The sequence below is a fragment of the Canis lupus genome, chromosome 20 (genome assembly GCF_048164855.1).
Source record: "Canis lupus baileyi chromosome 20, mCanLup2.hap1, whole genome shotgun sequence".
NCBI classification, from domain to species: Eukaryota; Metazoa; Chordata; class Mammalia; order Carnivora; family Canidae; genus Canis; species Canis lupus.
The window spans coordinates 58,818,235-58,842,892 of record NC_132857.1 but is presented as its reverse complement, the minus strand read 5'-3'; the positions used below and the strand labels follow the sequence as shown (position 1 = coordinate 58,842,892).

Sequence of the window (24,658 nt, the reverse complement as noted above, 5' to 3'; positions counted from 1 at the left end):
ACACTAGGTAAGTTTTATAGACCATTTAAAAGTATTCATTTGTGGACTAGTGGAACTAATGTTTTAGTGTCATTGTTTTTTTAGAGGCCCCTCTGCAGGGTCCTAATAACTGAATGTTCCAGGAAAAAAGTGTATTACCTTTATGTCTTTATGTTTAAGTAAGTGTGTAGGGTTCATACGGGAGAATTTATTTCTAAAATTATAAAATTTAACCTCAATATCAAATGCTTAAATGATTAAAACATTGTTTTTATAAGCGAAGCAAATGTTTACTTAAGTTATAAATACCATATTTAAATTTCCCTCTAGTTTTACTCCAAAAAAAGAAGAGGAGGAAAGCCAACCAGCAAAAAAAACCTATACTTGGAATACAAAGGAGGAAGCAAAGCAAGCATTTAAAGAATTATTGAAAGAAAAGGTATTAAAGATTTTTATATGACGTGCAATAATTAATAATAAAGTTACTGTTTAATGCAATCAGCACCTTGATGCCTTTTTTGAAAATGCTAATCTCATAAAATGTTGTAACCAAAAATGAACTAAAGTTTTTTGGAGAATATTTCTGTGAAACTGATTTTAACCAAAAAAAATTTTTGTGAATAGTGTATAATACACAGCACATTCTACCTCTGTATGTAATTATGTTTTTTTATTCATAATCTTTTATCTTTTAACCAGTAGTCATAAGAAAAGTATCCTTGCTCTGTTTAAATTTCAGTTTAAGTTTTCTTTTTAGTCTGTACATATATTACCCAGGTTTGCCTTGGTTCAATAAGAAATTATTAGACCTCTTTCAAATTTGAGCAAAGGGAAGTGCTTGATGTTTGCAGTGAGTATTATACTTTATTTCCTGTTGTATGACTTTTACAGTATTTGTGCAAAATTTTAATTTTTGACATTAAATGGTTTTCAGCGGGTACCTTCTAATGCTTCATGGGAACAAGCTATGAAAATGATCATTAATGACCCAAGATACAGGTAATACTTGAAGGTTTTTTTTTTTTTTTTTTTGAAGTTTTTTATTTACTTTTCCAACTCTAGCAAATTCACAATTGTGTAAAATAGTGTAACTTTTGACTTTGTCTTCTGTTATTTTGGATACCAAGAATAGTTGTTTTATGTCAGATATGAACCAAAAAGCTTCTCATTCAATTTGAGTACAGATGAAATTAGAAGTTTTTGTAAAATAGAAATTATTCTCTGTAATCATTTCTTAATTTTTTATATCTTATTGAAATTTTCTTAATTTGTGAATGAAGTCATTTTTTTCTTCAAAGTATTGACATTTGATCATCCTGCTTTCATTTACTCTTATATGGTATATTTCTCTTTAGTGCTTTAGCAAAGTTGAGTGAAAAAAAGCAGGCTTTTAATGCTTACAAAGTCCAGACAGAGAAAGAAGAAAAAGAAGAGGCAAGATCAAAATACAAAGAGGCCAAGGAATCATTTCAACGTTTTCTTGAAAATCATGAGAAAATGACTTCCACAACCAGATACAAGTAAGATATTTAGTAAAGCATAGTGTGTGTTTATTGCGCTGTTTTTTTTTTTTTAAAGATTTTATTTATTCATGAGAGACAGAGAGAGAGAGAGAGAGAGGCAGAGACACAGGCAAGAGGGAGAAGCAGGCTCCATGCATAAAGCCCAACGTGGGACTCGATCCCGGGTCTCCAGGATCATGCCCTGGGCTGAAGGTGGCGCTAAACCACTGAGCCACCCAGGGATCCCCTATTGGCACTGTTTCTATATCAGACTTTGCCAAGTATAGTACCTCCCCCAAAGTAGATAATTATTAAAGCTAAATGGGTAGGAGTGTGGCAGTTTCATAAGGTACAAGATAAATCAGAAGTTAAATGTGGAATTTAACGTACAGACTTCCTGAATTATTAATTAGGGACTAGAACAATAGAGGGGTAGACAGTGTAATAATTAAAGCCTGACTTCTTTAATATAAAAATTGAGGGATGCCCGGGTGGCTCAGATGGTTAAGCATCTGACTCTTGATCTCAGCTCATGTCTTGCTTTCAGGGTAGTGAGTTGAAGCCCCACATTGGGGGTGGGGAGAGCTTCAACTCCATACTGGGCATGGTGTCTACTTTAAAAAAAAAAGGAATGTGTGTGTATATATATATATGTATGTGTGTGTGTGTATGTATATGTGTATATATATATATATATATAACATTTTTGCAATAAATTATTATGTGCTTCCTTATTTTCCTCAGTCTTCTAGAAAAGCATTAGTTGAAGATTCTTCATTTCTTTAAATAGTCCTATTTTATGTATTAACTAAATTTCTGGCATTTTTTGAAGTCTATGATTTAGTTCCATGGATAGTTCTTTAGTGTCTATAGCTACCCTAAAAAATACAGTCTTGACTAGAAAACATGGCTCAATTAGAATTTATGCACTCCTTGGGGTGCCTGGATGACTCAGTAGATTATACATCCAACTCTTGGATTTGGCTCAGGTCATGATCTCAGGGTCATGAGATGGAGCCCCTCATCAGGCTCCTCGTTAGCAAGATGGCATCTCTTTGGGATTCTCTTTCCTCCCTCTGCCCCTCCCGCCTCTCCTTCACCTTCCCTCATTCTCCCTGTCTCTCTCTCTCTCTCTCTCTCTCTCTCCCCCCCCCCTCTCTCTCTCTCTCACAGATAAATAAATCTTAAAAAAAAAAAAAAAAAATTACCCACTCCATCTCTAGGGAGAAATGGAGGCCTAAGCTATTTTGTTCTTTTCTTAATTATCCAAAAGATTTTCTATATAATATACTCATGAACTTACAGTGTTCATTGGGTGGTTCTAAACTTAATACACAGTTAATGTACTTAATATCCTATACAATATAAAGTGCTCAATATACTTAATATATAATAGCTTAAAAATAATTTTTATTGAGTAATATATAATACAGGGTAACATTTAATTTTTTTTTTTTTTTTACATTTTTTTACATTTAATTTTTTTAATAGAAAAGCGGAGCAAATGTTTGGAGAGATGGAAGTCTGGAATGCAATATCAGAACGTGATCGTCTTGAAATCTATGAAGATGTTTTATTCTTTCTTTCAAAAAAAGAAAAGGTATTATCCACTCTTAATTATTAGTGTTTATAGATAAAACAAGGTATTTCTTCATTCTGATTAGGAATTGCTTTATAATGCTCATTTTTGTTGTTTGGTTTATTCAATTTATGTGGTGTAGCAGATCTCAATATTAGAAGTGGATAGCTCCTGTAATAGTAGGTATTGATGTGGACACACTAGGTACAGAATTATTCAACTGTTACTTTAGTTGTCATTAATTGGCTGTCTTATGCCAACTTTGAAAGATACTTTTTAAGCTCATTAGGTTTTTAAAATAGTATTTTTGTTTATATTGCATTTCTATATATTTTCTATACAAGAACAGGAGTAATATATAATTGTTACCACTAAAATGTGCTTGCACAATGAAAGTATTTTAAAACACCTTGTTATCTATTTTATTACTCAATAAGTTGTGTCTCATTCAGTCTTAAAGAGATTTATAGAAATGTAAGTATTAACAAAAATTGAACATAACTGAAAGTGGTTGGAGACTGTGGCATTTACCTATTGTGTGACTTGTCAACAGTAACTTTCATTTTACATTCTGTTGATGCATAGTTCTATAGGAAGAGAGATTTATGGAATTGTTGGGGAGATAGGGTTCCCAGAACCCAGATTCTTAGGAGAAAGGTAAAAGAAAAATTGAAGGTAAGCAGTTACCAAGCCAAGCACTTTGACAAGACCACTGGAAAAGTAGTGTTGGTATTAAAAATAAATGAATAACATGAAACTTGAGCATCACTTAGAATTTGATTGCAGTTCAAATACCATACTTTCTTTGAATCTCAAAACGTGTATTTATTCTTTTGATTTAGGAGCAAGCAAAGCAGTTACGAAAGAGAAATTGGGAAGCCTTAAAAAATATACTTGACAACATGGCTAATGTAACATACTCTACTACCTGGTCTGAAGCCCAACAGTATCTGATGGATAATCCAACTTTTGCAGAAGATGAGGAATTACAAAGTAAGACTAGTGACTAAATGGGAGAAAGTTTTTTAAAGTCAACAGCAAAGAATTCTCACTTTTATTATGAGATTACTAACTGAATTTTTATACAATTGTTTGTCTATTCCTTTTTTTTTTTTTTTTTTCCCTAAGGTGAGGGAGAGCTAGAGGGAAAGGGCGAGAGAGAGAGAATCTTCACAACCTTGAGAACATGACGTGAACTGAAATCAGAAGTCAGATGCTTAACTAACTGAGCTACTACTACCCAGGCAGTCTCTGTCCATTACCAATAGAGTGTTTTGTTGATTTCCTTTCATTATTCAGGAAGAAAATATTAGCTTTATCAGATAATCCTTAAAGTATGTTTGTCATAGATAAACATGAAATTGTTTTTGCCATTTTTGTGTAATTTAGTAAGAATCCGATTAATTACCACAGTTTTACTCATACTGTCTCCTTGAGGTAATGGCTTTAGAGTTTTGCAAACACCAAAAAAAAAAAAAAAAATGTATTAGTATTATCGTGCCTTAAGCTTCCCCAGGTTCTTTTTCTGACTGACTTAGTTGCTTTTTAAATTATAGCTTTCTGGATTACCCCTCTGAATACTGTGCTTTTATTCAGTAGGTGTGGGGTAGGGCCTAAAATTCTATCCTGTGAAAAGCTCCTTAGGTAGTGCTAATGTTGCTGACAAATTTTACAGTTACAGTTTTATTTCCCTTAATTGCGTCTTGTCACATGGTCTTTCTTTCACCCTCAAATTCAAGATATATTTTAATGAGGTTGGAATTTTTTTAAAAACATATTTTCTAGTTAGATGATTACAAGTTCTATTTGAGTTGAATTATAAGTATTTTGGAAAGCTGATTTTGAAATTTATAGGAAGTTAATAAACTGCTTTCCTTACTGATACTGGACATTTTAATTTTTCTTTAACTGTAAAAATCTCTAGACATGGATAAAGAAGATGCATTAATTTGCTTTGAAGAACACATCCGAGCTTTAGAAAAGGAAGAAGAAGAAGAAAAACAGAAGAGTTTACTGAGAGAAAGGAGACGACAGCGGAAAAATAGAGAATCTTTTCAGGTAAATAAAGTCTCTCTTCTAGCTTAATTTCTTACCATAGTTTGTGAACTTAATAATAGAAACAATTTTGAGACCCCTTCATCCCAGATCATTAGGCTTTGTGAATGATCCATACACATTTAACTCAAGTGCTACAATTAGTTTTGGATGCATCTAAGGAAAACAGCCATTTTAGGCCAGGGGAACATAAGAGGCTATAGCAGATTTGATATTTAGCACTGATAAGTCAATTAAGGTTTCATCTGGGAAAGAGGAATTGCATGATAGAAGACTGAAAAGAAAGTATGTGTGATGACTGACTGATTCATAGTAGTTGATATTTAGATATTTAGTGTGTAGAGAAGAGTAGAGAATGGTACGGGGTATGTAATTTTGGGATAGGCCATAGTTCTTAAACACCATAGAAGACGAAATTACGTATCTTTTATATAGGCCAGTGGTTCATTTTCACCTCCAGATACCACTTTTATCCTCTCATTAATAGGGAACATCATGGAGTAATGAGTTTTAACATTTCATATTTCACCAGATTGCCCATTTCAGTAATTATATTACTAGCAGCATTAATTGCTTACTGCTATACGTTTTAGATTGATAATCACTTAAATTTTTATTACAGCCTTATGAGAGTTGGGTAATATTTTTGTTATTACGTCCATTTATACAAGGAAATGGACTTAGGTGAAGTGACTTAACCGAATTCAACGACTGATTAGTGGTGCCAGAATTTGAATCTATACAGTCTTAATTACAAAATCTCTTCCATTAAACATTCTATGAAGATTTTTTAAAAGATTTTACTTATTTCTTTGAGAGCGCGAGATCACCAGCAGGGAGGAAAGGCAGAGGGAAAAGCAGACTTCCTGTTGAGTAGAGAACCAGATATGGGGCTCATTCCTAGGACCCCAGTATCATGACCTGGGCTGAAGGCAGATGCTTAAAGGACTGAGCCAGCCAGGTGCCCAACACTGTATTAAGATAAATGCTAAATTACAGTGACTTGAACAGACTTATTTCTCCTTTAATGATAATTATTTGGTGTAGGGTAGTGCCCGTTGCCATTTCCTAAGGTAGTAGTTCTCACAAATTTGTGTGCATCTGAATTACCAAGTAATCCCTGCCCGGTGTGGGGCTTGAACTCACAACCCCAAGATTCAGAGTCACATGCTCTACCAATGGACAGCCAGGCATCCCACCTAGAGGGCTTTTAAATAAACTCTTTATGTCATGCCGAAGGTCACTTAAATCATCTTAAATGACATAGTCAATAGCATTACTTCAGTCCTTATTCCTAAAACTTTAGTATTTATTAATCTTATGGGTTCCATTATTATAGTGGTTTCCTATAAGGATCATACAAAATATTCTTAGAACTACATGTTTCTTGAGCTTCACCCCTAGAATTTGATTTACTAAGTCTAGGGTGGGTGGGTTCTGAGAATTTATATTTCTAGGAGGTTTCTAGCTGATAGTGATGCTTCTGGCCCATACTTCGAGAATTGTCCTGGGCCTTCTATTTATGTTTAGGAGTTTATTGTCCACGTTATGAGATTTCAGCTTGAAAGAAGTTGAAAGGACAGTTTGTTTTTGTTTTTGTTTTTTAAAACAGTGATTAGAAGTTTTACTCTACTTCATAGTTAGCTGCTGAGAATTTAGTCTCATGGCTGTAAGTAAAAACAAAGGAGGCTAGAAAATGTAGATTTTTAACTGAGCAGCCTTGTGCGTAGGAAGAACATATTTTTAGGTTTTTTAATATTCTGCAACTGTTGAGCTTTAATGGCTCTTAAGGTTTTTCGCAGTGGTTTAAAATAAGACCTATATGTTAAAAATAAGGTAATCTGGGTTACAGAAAATAGATTTGGTAATCTTCAAAATCATTGTGTGTTATATACTGATGACCTTAGTTCAGACGAACCACATTTCATGTACTTTAAGCTACATTTGACCTGTGTCTACTATATTGAACAGTGCAGACATAGAAATTTTAACAGAATTTTGAGCCATAGGTCTTTAGAGAGATTTATTCAGTTAAACACCCAAAGGATTTGGGGAAGCAGGATGTGTAAATTGTTGAGTATAAAAGCCCCAGTATGTTGCCCCGAGAGTCCGCAAATACGGAAAAAGGATAAAGAAGAGAAATTAGAATAAGCATATAGATTTAGATTTAGGGTATAAATGAAAACTGAAATGATGTTCCATCTTAAGGAACAATAAACTGAAGTCTGGAAAATAATACAGCTTTTCAAAGATCCTTTTCTCTGAAGCGCAGAAGAGAATTTTGCCTAAAAGCAGATTTTATTTTCATCAAAGAGCAATATTCTTTGTACCTAACACATATTTGGGATACCTTGGTACAAGAGTTTCAAATATTGCTGTTGTTTTTAGTGTGTTTTCATGTTACACTAATATTTCTAATGTCCTTAAAGATGACTTTTCAGTATAACTGGTTTTTGTTATTGTTGGCTTTTCCCTCCCCAGATATTTTTAGATGAACTGCATGAACATGGACAACTGCATTCTATGTCATCTTGGATGGAATTGTACCCAACAATTAGTTCCGACATTAGATTTACTAATATGCTTGGTCAGCCGGGTGAGATTCTTTTCTTCCCAGTTTATAGTTATGATAGTAGTTGGAATGGGCCAGAGAGACAGGTGGCTGTGCTGGGGAATGGAGGGGTGCTTTATTTTGTTTTATAAACAAAAAAGTAATTGCAGCTCTTTGGTTAGAGCTAGCTTTTGACTTCTTTAGTTTTTTCATTAGGATCTACTGCACTTGACCTTTTCAAGTTTTATGTTGAGGATCTTAAAGCACGTTATCATGATGAGAAGAAAATAATAAAAGACATTCTAAAGGTAAACACTACACTTACTATTTACTGTTAATCTCCAGTATATTTTAAGTCGATATTGTGTTCTTTTTTTTTTATGTATTATTGTTGTTAACAAGGTTTTTCTTTCTTAGGATAAAGGATTTGTAGTTGAAGTAAATACTACTTTCGAAGACTTTGTGGCCATAATCAGTTCAACTAAAAGATCCACCACATTAGATGCTGGAAACATTAAGTTGGCTTTCAACAGTGTAAGTTATCAGCTCCTCTATGGAAAACAGCTACTTTAGTACGGTTTTTAATATATTCAGCTAAAAGTACTTAAGCTGTAGGCTCCCGAATTAAAGGAATACAGCTAGAATTTTACTGAAAAGTAAAATAAAATAATGTATTTAGATGATTGGCTAATGATGAAGTTTCCTTTGCTCAAATGAAATTGTGTTATAAGTTAGCTCATAACTTATAAATGATGAGAGAATGCTTGAATTAAGAACGAATTACTTCAATTGTACTATTATAACTGGTTAAATATGATTTTCTAAAAGTTACTAGAAAAGGCAGAAGCCCGTGAACGCGAACGAGAAAAAGAGGAGGCTCGGAAGATGAAACGAAAAGAATCTGCATTTAAGAGTATGTTGAAACAAGCTACTCCTCCAATAGAATTGGATGCTGTCTGGGAAGATGTAGGTATAATTGTAAATTGTTTCTAATGATCTTTTTCCTTTACAATTGAAGATAAAAATATCTTTAATTCCCCTCCCATTTTATAGCCTCAAAAAGAAGCTGAAGTAGAGTATACATTGAATATATTGAGAATATTTAAAAGTTTAAAGTCAGCTCTGACCCTGCATTTAGGAATATTTATTAAAAAATGATTTGGATTTCAGAGGAAAAGAAATCCTTTGAGAGGATGGGGCTGTGACCATTACCACTGGCTTTTGTGATTCTTATTAGTCATATTGGTATACTTTTCTTGTTATTCATGTGTTCATATCTGAATGTTTCAGATCCGGGAGAGATTTGTAAAAGAGCCAGCATTTGAGGACATAACTCTAGAGTCTGAAAGAAAACGAATATTTAAAGATTTTATGCATGTGCTTGAGGTAATTTTAGTATTCTCGTAATTAATTCGACTATTACAAAATACATAAGAATAGAAGAAGCCCAAATTGAATTAAAATTGATCAAAGTTTGTTTCTTAAATTATACTGCTTTTTTTTTTTTTTTTTTATACAGCTTCTATACAAATGTCATTTACCTGAGATGGTTAAGGAAATGATTTTTCTATAGAAACTGCCTTTGAGCAAAAGAAACTAAGTTTGCACGTGAATGTAAGATGTGTTTGTGGAGAGAGTTCATACTTATGTTTTTACAGTGTTTTAGAAATTCAACAATTTAGCAGCCTCCTATAATGACTTTGGTAAATCTAAAGAAAACTTAAATATAGCTTTTTAAGCACGCATTTCAAATATTACACTATGTTAGATGTGTTCAATGCTCAGGGAGATCTGGAAAATAATGGAATAAGTAGTAAGTCTGTGTTAAAATACGTAATGATAAAATTGCAAGTTACTCCATTAGCTGAATAAGGGTATTTTGATGAAGATTTTAGGTGTAGGTACTTCTTGTATATAGTAAATATGCTAAATTGACCAGTAATTACTCAGTAATAGCATTTGGTGCCTATGTGGGTCCAGACACTGTTCTAACAGTTTTACAAACACACACTACATATATGAACTTAATCCTCACAACAACTCTGTGAAGTTACAGATGAGCAGACCGAGGTAAAGAAAAGTAATTTGAAGGGAAAAGATTCCAGCCCAGGCTGTTTGACTCCAGGGTTAATGCTTTTAACAAATAACATTACCCTGCCAGTTCTGGACATAGTGATACTTTGCAACACATTGAAAGCTGGCATATATTTAACATTAGAGTGTTGGCATGGTGTGGTCATTGGTCACTCACTGCAGGTCACTTAATTAACTGTCCACTGTTTCCTTAGATTTCTTGTTCTTGATGAATTTCATTGTTAACATGCATCCACATGCATCTTTATTTTCTCCTAGCTGCCTCAAGATCCAGCCCTCTTGGCCTCTAGGTCTCTTCAAAGCTGGGAGCTTGTTAGACATTCAGAATCTCAGGCCCCATTGGCAGAAATCCTGTATCAGAATCATCATTTCAATAAGAATCTAAAGCACTCGAATAGAATGTACATTTGTGAGAAGCTCTGCTCTAATTAGTGTCTTAACATTGTCTCCCAGTTCATAATCAACATTAAAATTCTCTGGTGATTTGTATTGGGAAAGTGCTGAGGTCGTAAATGGTCATAAGGAAGAGGCTCTTCCTCTGGAAGAGGAATAAGTTTTGCGATCCTAGTAATCTGAGCTTTTTGAGTTAGAAGAGGAGGAAAAATTCAGCATTCAGTGATAAGAGTAAAAGGAGCTTTCCTTCTTAGATATTTAATTTCCATTTACTTATAAACTGAAGCAGAATTATTTTAAAGGCCATAGATGTTTGGGGGCAAGGAGCTTTTACTACAGCATTAATAAATGAATTAAAATCCACAGAGACCTTTCCTTTTTTGATTTGATGTGGTGTTAGAGTTAGATTGTCTTTGGAGTTCTTAATGTTTGACTAAGAAGGGAATGCTCCTTGGTAGAGAGAAAAAGGATTAGATTTTGCTTTATTCTGAGAGCGTCATCATTTATCTTGGTCAAGGATAACTCTGAGGTAGTTCATTTTCGTGGTGCTAATAATAATAAGCCTAGCCAGATTGATCATAAAAATCATGTCTGAATGTAATTTCATTTCATTGGTTTTTAAAGCAATGTGCCTGTTCTACAGGTGATACTTTTCTGAAGTATATCAGTTGTCCCTACTAAAGCATACCATTCTCATTCCTATAAGAAGTGATTTCTTTAATATTTGTTCTGTTTAGATGTTGAAATGAGTCAGAATGGAATGGTTAGGAAGGAACAGAACATTTTAACTGACAACTGCAGCTTCATGAAAGTATATCCTAAATGTGCAAAATGAATGAAATTTTCACTCTAATAACTTATTTTTATAGCATTAAAGATTCTTCACAATCTGCTGTCTGAAGTCAATGTTAACTTTTGAAAATCTTTTCCTTTTGCACCTGTAGCATGAATGTCAACATCATCATTCAAAGAACAAGAAACATTCTAAAAAATCTAAAAAACATCACAGGAAACGTTCCCGCTCTAGATCGGTAAGGAAGTTTATCATGGCACTATAAGTGTATTGAAGTATTTGTTAATAACATCATTATGGATGAAATTATGTGTATTTTATAGGGATCAGATTCAGATGATGACGACAGCCATTCAAAGAAAAAAAGACAGCGATCAGAGTCTCGGTCTGCCTCAGAACATTCTTCTAGCGCTGAATCTGGTAAGCATTTCTTTTAACTTGCCATTGGTTAAGTGCCCAATGCTTGGTTTCAGCTCAGGTCTTGATTTCTCCTGGATTGAACCTTTGTCTGCCGAAGACTCTTATCTCCCGCCCTACTCCCTGCCCCCTAGCATTAGCTCTCAGAAATTAAAATAAAAAAAAGGTATTGGCACTTGGATGTCCTCAAAGTCAGACATTTTTTTCTTTTCATGCTGCTTAGAGAGAAGTTACAAGAAGTCAAAAAAGCATAAGAAGAAAAGCAAGAAGAGGAGACATAAATCTGTAAGCAAGCTTTTAATTTTTATACTGCCCCTAGCTTTAGCCCTTAGCTTACTCAGCGGCGATAGAACCCTTTTCTGTCTACTCCTGTGCAGTCTAGCACAGTTCCAGTGGACACCTGAACTCAGGAATTACATCATTTGTCTTCACCATAATCTTCCGTTAAAACCTTCTGGTGAGCTTTTAAAATAAACATACATCAGCGTTAAGATTCCCACTCTGGCTTTTTAAAGCAATCTTAGAGAAAGACCCAAGTGTTTGTGTGTGTCTTGCAGTTGTGGTGAGAATCATAAGTCTAAATGTTCACCTCCTTCTCTACTCTTAGTTCTTAATTTTACGTATGTATCAAGATATCCTAAGGAGGTTTTTTTTGAAACATAAGTGAGTAGGTGTTTATTACCTATTGAGATTTTTTTCCTTCGTGCCACTCACTCGAATTTGTACATATCTAATAAAGGACCAGTTATTTAGGCAGTGACATTGCCATTTCTTTTTAATTTTTTTGATATTGCCCTTTAAATCCTGCTTTTTGGGGCACCTGGGTGGCTCAGTCGGTTAAGCGTCCATCCAGCTCTTGATTTCTGCTCAGGTCATGATCTCCAGGGTTTAAGTTCAGGTTCTGTACTCATCATGGAGTCTGCTGAAGATTCTCTTTCTCCCTTTCCCTTTGTCCCTCCCCTTGCTCTCTCTAAATAAATAAAATCCTTTAAATAAAAAATCCTGCTTTTCAGTTATAGTTTTGAGAGAGGAATTTTATTATATGATGATCAACCTATTAGGTGATTAACCTAATCACAGTATTCTGTACACATAGCTGAACAAAAAAACCAATATTTTATTGGGTTGGTGGAAAGTGTAATGTTTGTCTACTTTTACATTATAGGCATACTCCCATTTTGTATGCTTCCCTACTTTAGTGAAACTCTTTTGCGATGTTACTGTATTAAAATGTCACCCTTCCCAAAGGATAGACAGACTCCCTCCAATGAATCTTGGATATGTTCCAGAATCCTTGAGGTTACTAGTTCAGTTTTCACTGCACTAGGAACACATGCCCTATGATAATATAAATATATAGATGTTCTTAAATATTATCTAAATGGAGATACTAAAAAACAATGGTTTTCTTCATCAAAATGCTAATGTTATTTTTTATTTACATAGGACTCTCCAGAGTCAGATGCTGAGCGAGAGAAGGATAAAAAAGAAAAAGACCGAGAAAGTGAAAAAGATAGAACTAGACAAAGATCAGAATCAAAACACAAATCACCTAAGAAAAAGACTGGAAAGGATTCTGTAAGTATTCAGAATTATTTCATACCTGGGTTTCCAGAATAGAAAAAATAGATACTGTGGTTAGTATGACATTGATGGACTTTTTCTAGGTTAGCTACCATTTGAAGAAAATGAAGAAAATTTAAAGGATATAAGAGACTCAGATCAGGGTTTCTCAGATCATAGGTTCTCCAGATATACACTAAGTTCAGTTTCAAAATGTTAACTTTGTAGGAGTAATCATTGTGAGAGAAGAGGTGAGGGCAGAGGGATAGGAGGGGACTAAAAGCCAAAGTTAACATTTTAATATCAAATTAGTCTTTAATTTCCCACGTGTGTGTGTGTGTGTGTGTGTGTGTGTGTGTGTATAAACGACAGCACAGTAACACCGATCGTCTTAGCCTTGCCATTCTTCCACAAATACTGTGGACTTAACAGGAATAATGCTACTAAATCAACCTATGACCGTCCCTTTAGTGTTTTAATTAATTCAGTTGATATAAAGGTTCTTTTTAAAAGCTGCCCTGGTGAGTTTCGTGCACATCCTTGGTGAAGATTTTCTGTTTCCTTAATAACAGCGTTTAACAGTTTGTTCTTTGTAATCAGTTAAATGAAATCTCTGAAGGAAGGAGAATAGATGAACTATCTACTTTTTAAAGATTGTTTTTCACAAATACAATATTTTTTAAGTGTTCTTCAGACTATTGCCCTGCTCATAAATTTTAAATGTTTATTCTCATAAATCTTCAATGTTTATCTAAGGATAGTTTGTTTAAAGGATAATACTTGGGGCACCTGGGTGGCTCAGTGGTTGAACTCCTGCCTTTGGCTCAGATCCCGATCCTGGGATCAAAGGATCCAGGGTTCGAGTTCCACATCGGGCTCCCCAGAGGGAGCCTACTTCTCCCTCTGCCTGTGTCTTCCTTGCCGCTGTGTCTCTCATGAATAGATAAAATCTTTTTTTTTTTTTTTGTAAAGATTTTATATATGTATGTATTTATTTATGAGAGATACAGAGAGGCTAAATAAAATCTTAAAGTAAAAACATAATACTTGTTTGTAATATAAAATACTTAGGTGACCTGGAATCTACAAAATTAGCAAGGAATATAGTGCTTTACGTTATGAACACTGGCTTCATTAAATGGAAACCAAATGTTTCACATACAGAGGTGTTCGAGGAAGGGAAAGAAAAAACACTGTGTATCTTTCTGCCTGATTTACATATTAATGCAACCTGAAAGCACCAAAGTTCACCATGTCCCCTAATAAAGCCAGAGAATGGTTAGCAACTCATTAATAGGCTTTTGGAAGAGAGGTCAGTCCTAAACCCTCTGATGAGCAGCTTGTTTCTGTGGAAGAGAATCCATATACATTTTGATTGCCTTTTCTTTCTTTTTTTTTTTTCAAAAGTTCAATACTACTAACCTTTTGAGTACTGACATAAGATGTAATCCTATTCAATGTCTTTTCAGGGGAATTGGGATACTTCTGGCAGTGAACTGAGTGAAGGGGAATTGGAAAAGCGCAGAAGGACCCTTTTGGAGCAACTGGATGATGATCAATAAATTATACCAAATATATGTTTACAGTATGATTTAAAGTCTAATTCAGACCAGGGACTCTATTTTAAAGTTCAATTGAAATAAAACACTGGGTTTTAATTATATCACAGGAAAAAAAAAAGTGCATTTAAGTATTGTTATTGTGGACTTTATAAAAGCAAAGGAAACTGAAAATAACTTTTGATTCTGTATCAAGAATCATATTTTCATATGGTCATAACTGTCTTTCTGTGACCCTTTCATAGGGCACTGCAGGATGGATTAAAGGTGGCAATTTACTGATAACTGCAGATGTCTCTACTTTGTTCTGAAGTCTAAGTCATGAGGCGATTTGATTTACTTTATAGAAGTTGGATTTTGAAGATATAATGAAAAATTTTTTGATACTTAGTAGTACAAAAAAAGCACCAGCAACTGATAAAACTGCTTTTTTGTGCACTACCCAACTGGTTCCGATATGATCTTTTATGGTGAACTCAGAAATAGGTGTTCTTAATGGAAACCTGTCAGACCCTTAACTAACTATAGCGGTGCTAAGGAGCACTACTATAATAAAGCCACCATTATTTTTTATGAAACATCTGAATACATTAAAAAAAAAAAAAGGCTGTTGTGAGGGCATTATTTTGAGGTGATGTTTAAAAAGTTAACATCAAATCAAATTGTAAATTAGTTTAAATATATTGCCTTAAGGACCTACTAAAGAATGTGCCACCAGACTTTAAGTGATAGTTGCAATATCCTTGTCTGAAACAAAAATCAATGTTGACTTAAACATTTTCTTTAACAGTTGTCTTTTTTTTTTTTAATCCGAGCTTTTGCTTTTTTTCCATTGAGGAAGTCTTTTACCTTCCCTACTCACTGAGAAGTATTGACTTCGTGGTACACATTCTAAAGCATTTCTGATTTGAATATTTTTGTACATTTTTATCAATTATTAAACCTTCTCTTCTAGCGTGTACTAGTATTTATTTCTACTTAAACTGCTCAGCTCTAAAAAATTGTATGATCATTTAAAGATACTAAATCCTTGGAATTTTACTTCATCTAACCCACATAGCTAGGTTACTTTTCCTTTTAATATTTAAGAATATTACAAGTCAGTACATTTCAGGCCCCTGTAATTTGTTTTTGATCTACAAATTTCCTATAGAAAACTTTAGAGAGGCAATGTTTTGAAGCTAGAATACTCTTTACATGCTAACTTTTTGAAGGTTGGTAATGTAATTTATACTATTTTCCTTCAGTGCAGGAGATTTTTTTAATAAGTAAATTTTAGCATATAGTCTTTAGCATTAGGTATTTTTTTATTTTGGACACTTCGAGCAATCCTATTTCAAGTTGGGATTTAGAAGAACAAAAAGTTCATTTTATTTGAGAAGTTCAGATGACCAGGACTACTCTTTCCCATCTCTGCCCACTGTTTCAATTAAATCTAGCATCCACTGTTGAAAGACAAAAAGGGGGTGGGCAGGGAGTTATCTTTAAACTTTTCTCTGCCAAATCATTTTTCTGCTGTGAAAAACTGACATGACTGTGGAAAATGAGAATCACTATCCTTAGAAGATGTGAAATAATCAAGTTTCTTGCTTGAGGTTTAGTCTTTTATTGTATATTAGAACCAAAATAACAACTTTGGCAACAGGGAGTTTGTCTAGATTTACTTTTCAGAGGTCTCATAATGATAGTTAATATTGCTAATCATGTCAAACACTTGACATGGAAGTCAGTGGCAAAATCTTCAAAATGCACATATGATATTGGCAGAAATACTAGTGGTGTTTCATAAGAGAATTTAGAATCTGTAAAATTTTGTTTTAATTCCATGAATGATTTTTTTAAGTGCGACCTTAAAGTTTTAATTTTTCTATTTAAATAAAAAGTTATTGATATGTTTTAGTATGTCCTCAAAATAGATTTCTGTATTTCTTAGAGACACTGTCTTACCACCTCAAATCCCTACAATACAAATTCAAGTTTCTCTGTAGTTCATCCATGAAAATATTTGACCTAAAAACAAAACTGATAAATGGCAACTTAAAATACAACATTGTTATTATAAAAGATGTAATTGAAGTGACTATAATCCTGTCTACCTTCAATGATCCCATCAAATGGGATTTAGTTACCAAAAGGTACTGTACTGTGAAGGCACAGGTGATGGGAAGATTTTGTTATAGCAAGAGCTCTATGTGAATATTTTTAACCTCTTAGGTCAGGTTTCTAAATCTTCAGTCTGGTAAAAGCTGAAATGTCTTAGAATACTGATTCTGTTAGAGTTAAACAGAGTTGTTCAAAAAGGAGTCTGAACAAATGTGTTCAAACAGGAAAGTATGTTTATTTTCAGATAAGGGGAATTTACATTTCAGTTAAGCATCAGACTCTTTGGTAAATGTTGAGGGTTTTCTTCCCTCTGTATCATTAAGTTATTGGATCACATTTACTAATACATTTAATATCATAAAAGTCAAAATCAGAATCTCTAATATTTGATGTTTTCGTTTTCTCCCAGTCCAGTAATTCCTGTATGGGAAAACTGAATTTGTGTGAAAAGTTAGTCAAGTATGAATTCTTTGCACTTTCCCAAATTTACTTAAATTACTTAATGCTTTTAAATAAAAGCAACGGTCTTTATTTATTTATTTATTTATTTTTCTTAACACATCAAGGGTATGTCATTATTACTCAAAGCAGCTTTGGCATATATTCCTGTTTTTTAACAATAAAAACTTCATTTTTATGCCTCCCAGTAAATACGAAAATGGTCAAAATGTCACAGCTTGACTTTTGCTCATTGGGCCTCCTTTTATACAGCTATAAGATAAAAATGGCCTAGAAAAAGGCCTTTAATTCATAGGGTAGAGTGAAGAAACTATAAAAACTGAGACATCTCTGTACGTTCTTTTAGAAAGTTCATAATTTTCTTTACCAAAGGGCTTGTATTGTGTTAAGAAACATTTGTCTAGATGATCCTGGCAGCCACTTTTCTCCTCTTTGCATCCAGAAAGGGGTAGACCTAGAAAGTTTTTTTTTTTTTTTTTAAAGCTTAGATGCTATTTGAGAGAGAACGGTTTCTAATCAGTACCCAGGGAAGAGTTATGAATGCTATAAATTTATAGAATATTTAAGAATATTATGTAATTTAAATGTAAATTACAAAACTAAGGAACCAAATAAACATTTCCAAAAGCAAAATGAGGCAAAGCACATTAATTCCTTGTATCTTAAAAATCAGACTTTTCTTTTCCCTTGGGTACGTGTCTCTCTCAGTATCAGATACAATTTTAATTCTTTTACATTCTCTAAGTAAAGCCACTCATTTTACATAAAGGAAAAGCAAAGTGTCATGAGTAATTTTTCATGGAATTGTGTTCTACATAGGACTTAAAATTTTATGGTTTTTGGTAATGGTATATACAAGTCTAATAATTCTTTTTTATTAAATCTTACCTTGCTCTTAAGTTTTTCAGTTGTTTTAACTTAAATGGTCAGGTTTCTTGGAAACAGGAATTGGTTTCATTTACTGCTATATTCTGTGGACTAGAACGGTGCCTGGCACATTGTAGGCATTTATTGAGTGAATGTAAAATGCTGGTTGACAAGATACACTCATCCACAGTACACAGCATGATCGCAGTAGTGTACTAACCCACAACTAAAGCCGTTCTGGTGGCTGTGTCTTAACAGCTTTTGCTACAAAAATTTCCAAAAGCTTGTTAGAACGTGTAACCATGTGGTTTCTGAGTAGGAAAGGAAATACCTTATGATTTGAAATGTAGTTTTTCATATTCATGAATTAAGATATAGTAGTTTAAAAGTAGTAACTTTTCTTTGAAGAGCTAGCTTTTAGCTAGATCAGAGATAGTCTTTAAAGGCCATGCTTGGAAAGAACAGCAAAATTGCCAAATTCTAAATTGAGAACTAATGATTTCAGGCTATTTCCAACAAAGGATGAGGTATGGGAATTGAGAAGATTCTGTTCCCAAGTACCTCACCATGCCCCTCAGTCCTCCATTTAGCCTGTCTCCCTGCCTCAGTTCCTTAATTGTAGATTTTCTGTGTTTTTAAAACTTGCTATATAAAAACAGCTTTTGTGACTCAATATGCTTCAAAAGCCATCTCATTATTGTTCATGATTGGTAATTGCCCCAGGAGTAACGGCCTAGGTTGACGTGTGCATTTCAGGGGAACTAGCCAACCCCCCCCACCCCAGCCCAGTTTTCATTCATAGACTAAAACAGTGGTTGCCTAATGAGATCATGATCCAACTAAGCCATTTCTTGAGGCCCTTGTATGCTGTTCCTCAGGGTCTCTAAAATGTGCGATTTATAAATAGTCCTTTATTTTGGTTCTGCCTGAAACTTGTGGTGGGTTTGTTCTCTTGCCTGCCCTCTCTACAACTAAACTGAAGATTTGTTCTGAAAGGTGAGTAATAAGGGGGTAGAAACAGGTTTCTATTTTCTGTGTTTGTAATTACCAGATTTTCTCTTCTGTTTATATATTGTTCTGATGTAAAGAACCTAATAGTTATATAAAATTAGACCTTTTGTAAATAAATATAATTTATTAGAAAAAAATGGCATCTTTTACTAAGTAAGTTGGATTTGTGTCAGCTTTTGGCATTAAACACCCCTCCTTACATGCAGCAGTTCTGTGCTGCGAGATGCTAGATGCCCATGTTCTGTTTCCTCAGTGTAGTACTTGATTTTCTCTATAAAAAAGTTAGATCAAAAAGTTTATCAACACTTCATTTCTTTCATATTTTTTCTTGGAATTAGATTGGGTATTTTAAGGGGAATGAAAAACAGATTAATCCTTTTGTATATACTGGGCCGACCCTCTGCAGACATTTCTGATAAAGATTTTAAAAATGTCTTCGGGCTAAGAGCTGTTTTACCAAATACTAAAATTAATAGGTATGTGCTCTGTGAAGCTATTGTAAGAATGCATCTTCCAGTTAAAGAGGTAATTTTACAAAATCGAGTACATTGAACCACAGTAGGTGATGGGTATCAAGTCCCCAGTCTATGCTAATCATTTTGTCAGCAGGGTCCCTTGAGCATTCAATGCAGTGAATTTTAGTGGGTGAGGATTTAGATTTTTAGAGGATTGGGAGTTGGGAACAAGGAGACTTAGTTCTAAATCACTGGTAAATCTCTTTAAAAGTGGGTATTAATGGAATATACTGCCCCATACCTAACCATATCCACCTCATTTGAACTTAACTGCTGTGGTTTCAGTTTGAAAACATTTTGATTTTGTGGAATATTAAAGATGTTTACTCTACCATGAGGCACAAACAAGAGAATTTTACTAACTGGAATTTAACTTTTCCCCATCCTTATAAAATAAAGCTTCAACGACATTGTATAACTGGTGCAGTAAGAAGAGCGCTGAATTGGTAACAAAGGCTTATTAATATAATCTGTGCCTCTTTAAGAAAGCTTTTTTTTTTTTTTAAAGATTTTATTTATTTATTCATAGAGAGAGAGAGGCAGAGACACAGGCAGAGGGAGAAGCAGGCATCGTACAGAGAGCCTGATGTGGGACTCGATCCAGGGTCTCCAGGATCACGTCCTGGGCTGCAGGCGGCGCTAAACCGCTGCGCCACCGGGGCTGCCCAAGAAAGTGGTTTTGAAGTCACTTTGGACAATTTTCCTAACTTGCTTCCTTAAGAATATATTGAATGTTGCACAGCCTGATGATTTGGAATTAATACTAAAAAAAGTCAGTATGTTTGAGCAATGGAGGCCACACTGTTTGCATGAATCTTGCCAAGCAACAGGGTTGTTGGGTGCAGGGTTACCTCCATGCGATGCACGTTACCTATCTGTATACATACAACATCCTCATTAAACCAAATCTGGGGTTGGGTGGGGGAGGATAATGTCTTCACCAAACATCAGTGTTCCTCTAGGAGCAATAAATTTGTTAAGTACAAGTTTGGACACGGATCCCTCACTACCAAAATCTGTTAGGTTCTTACGTTGCATACGTGTGTGATCAAGAGTTTGTATCTTGAGTTCAAGCAGCAAGATAAAACTTCGTAGAAGATAAAAGTACCGAAGACTGGTAAGCCCCCAGGCACCCCTCCCCCCCCCCCCCCCCCCCGCCAAAGTATGCCACTGAAAGACTACAACATATTACAGGATAGTAGTGTAAATAGTTTATTTGCTCATATGTCATGAAAAGACCAGAAAAGTAACATGAACTGCTTTTTTTTATAAAACATTTCTAATATTGCTAAGAAGCAGGCCCATTAATAAACAGCAAAGAACATGCCAACATTATTGTCTATTTGTAGATTAATAAATAGGCGATTATTTCAATATGATTAGCACTGAGCTTTGGAAAACAGCTGCTTGTCATAAAGGGCCAACTGCTTGTGTTGCATCATGGTCAAATTGCTTTTTTCATCAAAATCAGTGTTGAGACAGACAAAATCTTGGCATGTTCTTTTTAAAGTACACATTCATGGAAATGTGCTAGCAGGTGGCAGTTTTAAAAGTAATTTTTTGTAAATAGGTATGCTAAAGTGAAATGTAACTGATCCCTAAACTGTCCTTGTAGTTAAATATATATATTAAAAAAGAAACTATAAGTTAAAATAACATTCAGATTGTATAGCACAGGCTGATGCATTTTTAAACAATATTTACAATATTACCCAAAGGCTTAAGTGGGAATTAAAGTGTAAAAACCATAAAAAACTGCACCAATTTTATAGCAAAATATCTGTACATTTAAAAAGATCATATAACTACACATTATCCAAGGAAAATGGGACCTTCACCAAGGAGTTCACATAAGCACAACATAAAACAAGAAATTCAGTGGTTAAATACTATACAATAAACTTTACAATTAATATATTGATGTGATGTACCAAGAAGGTAAGCCGGAAGCAGAATGTATGTTATGAAAAGTACAAATTAGCTTTTGTCCAGTTTCTGACTTTGGAATGGATCAAGTGCCCTGCCAGAGAGGAAGGAAAAATAACAGTGGCCCAGTTGGCTGTTTAGTCCCATTACGTATCATGTAAGCTTAGTCCCAACGTGAGTATTTCAAGCAATTTAATTGCAATAAAGCAATCTGGGAAACACAAGAATTTAACTGATACACGAGGCCAAATGAATCTTCTCCAATTTACAAAAGGAGGAAGAGGAAAGGGAGGGGAAACCTGCGATTGTCAGGAGAGTAAGGCGAGGTTAACTCTCAGGACTAGCTAGCAGAAGTGGCCTTGGACGCTTGGCAGAGCTAGTGAACTTCTCCCTGGCTAGCAAGGCACCAATTTCTGTTCTCAGGATTGGCCCATAATGGTCCTCAGAAATCCTAATACTGAATATGGAGATGTTAATTTTAGTGCTAATTAATAAATATATTTGCATTATTATTTTGAAAGCTACCTCTAGCTGAAGAACACAGTACTGCAAGTAAATCTTACACAAATGTGTATCCATCGTAGCCTCGCCTTCGTGCCGATGAACTTCTCTTGGGGGGCGTCCTACCCTAGCACAGCCGTGTAGAACCTCAAACGAGACAGCCGAGTGACTCCTGTGCCACTGCAGTGCATCCTTGTGTACTCTGCTGGGGCCTGGTTGTGGACAGAAGTTTACTCATGTGACTTGTTCCTTCTTCCATGTTGCAAAATACAAAGCTGATGGGTATACGTCTGAAACAAAAATCCTTAAAAGACATCTCAGCAAAGGAAACCCACAGCAGATGCATCCGTTATTTACAATTTATCAGGAGACCAGGGTGTGCCATCATGGGACAATCACAATGGCAGATCATGTAATTTACATTTTGGTTAAAAAACAGGATAATATACTGGTGTAAAAAGATACCTAATCAAATCAAACCCTATTGCTTTGATTAATCTGAGCAGGTACTTCCACTTTTAGGCACTTGTTAACAAAGGTTGAAAGGAGAGCCCGTCATTTTTAAATTCCTATGCGTCTGCTAAATCTGAGCCCTTAGAATATTTTATCAACGTTCAAAGTTGCAGTTAAATGGTAGCACACAGAGTTCACGTGGAAAGTTTCGTTCACGCGCACACTCTACTCCTACAGGCAGGTCTCAGGTTCACATGGTTATCTCGGCACCATTAACAGAACGCAAGTTCTGATCATCAAAGCGCCGCCTGACACTTCTCCTCACCGCATCGGCTCGTCTGTAGGGTTGGTTTCTAAGATCTGGAAAGAGGAAAGTACCAATGAGAGAACTGCAACCTTCCGTGCCCCGGTCTAAGCAAGTCAAAGGTCAGCTGGCAGCCAATCAAAGCAGCTTGTGTGGAAGAGTCAGCTAACAGGCCCTTCGCATTCACTGGAGTATTTGAGCCAAAGACTTTGCCCTCAATATTTAAACAAAGCAGGATGTGATACTGGTGGGATTCTGGGACTTTCAGAAAAATGTATAGGGAAGGCAACTGTTTTGTCACTGGCCAGAGTCTAGCTGGGTCTTATTTTGAAATGTTTCAATTATAAAAAGCTGCGGCTTGTCTAGTTTTGTCTTTTTTGACTCCCCCCTCCCCGAGAGATCTAAACATCAATAACTGCACTAAACTTTCAACTGCAAAATTAATAAACCAACTGCTCTATCCTGTCTTACCTGGAATTTCAATCAAGCTTACTTTGCAGGCAGAGGTGTTCAATTAGTATTAGCTGAGGTCTGTTCTGTAGTTTGCGAAACCCAGTGCTCAGTCAACCTCTGAATGAAAGTAATCACCAAATCAAGAGAATACTCCATTCTGTACATGGTCTCTCAGCACACAGTATCTCCAGTTTTTCACTGGAGGGGAGAAGTTGTATGGGCTTTCCAGCAATTCTCCAATTTGTGTTGCAAATGCACAGAATGTTTAAAAATGCCTAATATATATAAAAAAAATGCTCTGTTGAATGAATGAACCACTGCATTATCGGTTCAAGTAGACACTGTCCTAGCAGAATAAAGTGGGATGGACAAAGGTATTTTATTTTACCTAAGCAATCTTAATGGGGAATCATGCTTTCTTAATGAACACTTCAGGTAGGCAGGCTCACCAGCAGGTAAGCTGCTTTTGATGGGGATCGTCAGAAGGGGAAACAAACAACAGAATTAAACCAGACTGAATTTATTATTTTTACCTATTCAGGAGCTTAAAAACTGGAGCCAAGGGGCCATATCTGGCCTACAGAATGTTTAGCCCCCAACTTACGCTTTTAAATACAGTTTCCTGGTCTTGAAATAGATACTATAAAAAGCAGGGTTTCTGATTTCCCTTGGAAAACTGAAGGGTCTGGCAATACTGGGCCCAATTTTTCCCGTGGCAAAAACAAATGAGCTGAGTGAGTGCGGAGACCTGTCCCCACCAACTCCTGACTCGCTGGAGTTAGTCTCCCTGCCCTACTCCTCCTAAGTTCAAGGGAAGAATGATTTACATGCCCCAATGCTCTCAAGCTTCTGCTTCCCGGCGCAGAGCGGTAAGGGGAGGTCAGAATTCCGCTCTGGCTGAGGATCCGCAGTGACCTGAGTCCTGACTCTTGTGAACAATTGGCTCTAAAGATCCAAATCTGTCTTCAAAGGCCACAGATAAGGTTCCCCGGCCAGGACTTGCTCTCAGCTTCTTCAGATCAAAACGGCTTAACTGATTAACCCGAAGGCCAAGAGAAGGGTAGGGGAAGGACAGCCCGGCACCCGAAGCAAGTACGATCATCCGCGAATCCCCTCGCCCAAGCCATCACACTGGGTAACGTGGAAGCCGGCCAGGGTCCAACGGAGAGTCTCTGACCCACATCGTGGAACGTGAGGCTACAGAGACCTCTCCCTTGTCGGACTCTCCCCAGGATCACCCTCGGCCACACACTGAAACCACTGATCTGCATACAGAGAGAGGAGGAAGCTAAGTAAAAAGTGATGCTTGCCAGCTCTGTGTATCCTCCACCACCGGTGTGCTAGAAGAAATCCTTACCCTCGAGTGAACATTTGGAAATTTAGTGATATTATTCTTCTTTAAGGCTAAACAGAAAAAAAACAAAAACACAAAATGATGGTTAAGTAAAAATGGGATGAAAATGGAAAGCAATTCAACTTAGTGCTCAACATACCCGGCATGTTAGCCAACCGAGGAAGAGAGTGGGAGGCCATTAATGTACGAGGAGTTAGATAAACAAGGGAAACCTCGAGCGTCTTCCC

General features: G+C 35.5%; 2 protein-coding genes across 19 annotated transcripts in view; one reads left to right on the top strand and one right to left on the bottom strand.

Annotated features, from left to right (window-relative positions):
- PRPF40A (pre-mRNA processing factor 40 homolog A) overlaps nucleotides 1-16,384 on the top strand; it is a 60,419-nt gene extending 44,035 nt beyond the window's left edge. For 5 of the 7 annotated variants that reach the window (XM_072789237.1, XM_072789235.1, XM_072789232.1 and 2 more), the window contains 16 exons: nucleotides 310-418; nucleotides 914-978; nucleotides 1,335-1,499; nucleotides 2,973-3,081; nucleotides 3,903-4,053; nucleotides 4,985-5,118; nucleotides 7,597-7,711; nucleotides 7,871-7,974; nucleotides 8,084-8,200; nucleotides 8,495-8,632; nucleotides 8,957-9,052; nucleotides 11,098-11,184; nucleotides 11,270-11,366; nucleotides 11,587-11,648; nucleotides 12,810-12,941; nucleotides 14,396-16,384. In XM_072789237.1, the coding sequence (XP_072645338.1) occupies nucleotides 310-418; nucleotides 914-978; nucleotides 1,335-1,499; nucleotides 2,973-3,081; nucleotides 3,903-4,053; nucleotides 4,985-5,118; nucleotides 7,597-7,711; nucleotides 7,871-7,974; nucleotides 8,084-8,200; nucleotides 8,495-8,632; nucleotides 8,957-9,052; nucleotides 11,098-11,184; nucleotides 11,270-11,366; nucleotides 11,587-11,648; nucleotides 12,810-12,941; nucleotides 14,396-14,488 (1,774 nt within the window). In that variant the 3' untranslated portion in view covers nucleotides 14,489-16,384. The remainder of the gene's footprint in view (nucleotides 1-309; nucleotides 419-913; nucleotides 979-1,334; nucleotides 1,500-2,972; nucleotides 3,082-3,902; nucleotides 4,054-4,984; nucleotides 5,119-7,596; nucleotides 7,712-7,870; nucleotides 7,975-8,083; nucleotides 8,201-8,494; nucleotides 8,633-8,956; nucleotides 9,053-11,097; nucleotides 11,185-11,269; nucleotides 11,367-11,586; nucleotides 11,649-12,809; nucleotides 12,942-14,395) is intronic. The other 2 variants (XM_072789236.1, XM_072789233.1) reach the window with 1 other exon arrangement.
- Nucleotides 16,385-20,628: 4,244 nt separating this feature from the next.
- The window catches only part of FMNL2 (formin like 2), a 261,812-nt gene continuing 257,782 nt past the window's right edge, over nucleotides 20,629-24,658 (bottom strand). For 4 of the 12 annotated variants that reach the window (XR_012013348.1, XR_012013349.1, XM_072789226.1 and 1 more), the window contains 2 exons: nucleotides 24,388-24,481; nucleotides 20,629-22,680 (listed from right to left, as the gene is read on the bottom strand). Coding sequence is in view for 9 of the 12 variants with exons in the window: in XM_072789226.1 (XP_072645327.1) it covers nucleotide 22,680; nucleotides 24,388-24,481 (95 nt within the window). In the remaining 3 variants the exon portion in view is untranslated. The other 8 variants (XM_072789221.1, XM_072789222.1, XM_072789223.1 and 5 more) reach the window with 3 other exon arrangements.